At 63.0% G+C, this 2,318-nt stretch overlaps 1 protein-coding gene across 1 annotated transcript in view; it reads left to right on the top strand.

Annotated features, from left to right (window-relative positions):
• The window catches only part of TPPP (tubulin polymerization promoting protein), a 13,626-nt gene extending 11,959 nt beyond the window's left edge, over window positions 1-1,667 (top strand). Inside the window, exon 9 of the mRNA XM_011970590.1 lies at window positions 416-1,667. Within this exon, the coding sequence (XP_011825980.1) occupies window positions 416-610 (195 nt within the window). The 3' untranslated portion in view covers window positions 611-1,667. The remainder of the gene's footprint in view (window positions 1-415) is intronic.
• The last annotated feature ends 651 nt before the right edge of the window (window positions 1,668-2,318 follow it).

The following is a 2,318-nucleotide window of genomic DNA, read 5'->3' as shown; positions in this document are numbered from 1 at the left end:
TTGGGGGCTTGGCCTGGGGGGGTGGGGTGGGTCCTGGGAGGCGTAGTCGGGAGGGCGTGGCCTGGGGTAGGGTCTGGGAGGCTTGGTCAAAAGGGGCATGGGTTGGGGGGCCATAGCCTGGAGGGTGGGGCCTGGCTGTCCTGACAGCCCCTTCCCTTTGAGGGTGCAGGTGGTGGGGTCCCCAGCTGCATAAACACCAGGTGGACCGGGGCAATTGTTAGGGTCGTGGCACCCTGCAGGGCCAAGCCTGCCCCGGGGCCACAAGAGGTAAAAATAAGAATTAAAATTAAAAGGGGCATAAATCCCAGGGTTTTTGCCCCTTGCCCACCGCCCCACCGCTGGGAGACCTGCCCAGGGCACAGCCACTTCACCTGCTGGCAACTTACCTGTCCCCTTCCTCCCGCTCCTCTTGCAGAAAGCCATCTCGTCGCCCACAGTGTCGAGGCTCACAGACACCACCAAGTTCACGGGCTCCCACAAGGAGCGCTTCGACCCCTCTGGCAAGGGCAAGGGCAAGGCTGGCCGCGTGGACCTGGTGGACGAGTCAGGCTATGTGTCTGGCTACAAGCACGCGGGCACCTATGACCAGAAGGTGCAAGGGGGCAAGTAGCCCCCGCTCCATGCCCCGCGGCACTGCCGGTGTCCCCGGAGCAGGGACTCTGTCACCTCGCACTTCATTACATTCCTGTGCTCACTCGGGCAGAACTCAGATGGGTGCCCCAGAGGGGGCTGGGGGGAGGCCAGGCCCAGGCCTCCCTCCTGCCCCTCCTCCTGCCAGATGCCCCCAGCACTCCCCTCTCGAACCAGGTTTGGGCCCCAGTTCACTGACCCTCCTTATACACCTGCGTCCTCAACCGTTTCCAAAGTGTCTCCCGGATCACACCACGTCGGGCACGTGGTTTGCAGGTCAAAGGGGTGTTTTAAAGGAGCTGGCTGTCATGGCAACAGGAGGCTGTGCTGACCTCCTGACTGGCAGACACCTTCCAGGAGCCCTGAGGGTGGCAGGAGCTAATCCCAACCAGCAGGCAACTAACACGGAGTTGGCCCCACACCAGACATGGGAGGTGTCTGTGGGGCCCGAGACCTGTACTGCATGCAGTGGACACCACAGGGCCTTCCCGCTTTCCTGGGCAGAGGGCAGAGTGGGGCCACCTGGCGGGGGTGCTGGGCACCTGGCACATGTGTGGGGAAGCCGGTCACATGGACACAAGTGTGCACACATGCCTACAGGCCAGCTCTGTGCCAAGGGCAACGTCGGAAAAAGGAAAGCTATGGGGGGGCAGTGGGCGGCTTCCCGGCTGACCACAGTGGCCCGGACTGTGAGGGTGGAGTCAGCTCCCTTTGCTTTCCTGAGTGGACACGGTGGCTGCCTGTGTTCTCAGAGCAGGTCTAGGAAGATTCGGAATGTCTGGTCCCCGTGGTGTTGCCAGGCAAGAGACACGAAGTGCTGAGACACTCCTCGCCTCACTGCGTGACAGGGCCTCTGCCCGGCCCTCCTGCTTGCCCATCCTCACTAGCTGCACCCTGCTTGCTTGCAGACCTCCCATTGCCACAGCCCAAGCGCCTTCTTCAGCTCTCCCGAAATGACTCGGCCTCACCTCTCCTGGCCCCTCCCCCTGGAGAGCAGGACACCAGGGAGGACCCCCAAGCCTGCAGTGTCTGTGGGGGTTTCTCTGCCAGCAGACGGCCAAGCAGAGCCCATCCAGGACCCTCCACACTGCCAGGACACACCCAGGCGGCCTGGTCTTGCCTATCTGCACCTGGGGAGAAGCTGGCACTGCTGCTCCCTCCTGGGGAGGCTGAAGGGTGTGGCTACCCACTGTCACAATGGCGCACTGCCACTGTCCCTTGGCACGCAAACAGCCACAGCCACGCGTGTGACCTGCTGGGTTGTGGTTCTGGAGTCTACCTGAGGATGAGCCTGCGGCAGTCTTGGGGAAACGCTTCCAGAGCGTGTTAGCCCGTGGCTACGGTGAGGCTCTGGCCAGGGCAGGGGGCTGCCCAGGGCCAGGCTCACAGCACAGGATGGTGAGGCCCCTCCCTCACTGGCACGCATGAGCGCCACTCGCCTCCCAAGAGTGTACCTGCTGCGGCCACAGCCCTGTGGAAGGACTCCCCCTACCTGAGCAGAGCAGGAGCCGCAGGGCTGGAGCTCCCAGACAGCATGGTCCGTTGAAAGTTGGGGGTCTCCAAGGCCCCTCAACAGACTGCCGCAGGCTCATCCCCAGGTAGACCCCAACCTGAGAATGGGGAGGACCTGGCAGGCAGCTTCTCATGGCAGGGCTGGGAAGTTCATGGTTTCTGGCAATAAAGACCAA

Source organism: Mandrillus leucophaeus, unplaced genomic scaffold (assembly GCF_000951045.1).
Source record: "Mandrillus leucophaeus isolate KB7577 unplaced genomic scaffold, Mleu.le_1.0 Scaffold957, whole genome shotgun sequence".
In the NCBI taxonomy this organism is placed as follows: Eukaryota; Metazoa; Chordata; class Mammalia; order Primates; family Cercopithecidae; genus Mandrillus; species Mandrillus leucophaeus.
This window is presented reverse-complemented; position numbering and strand designations above follow the sequence as displayed.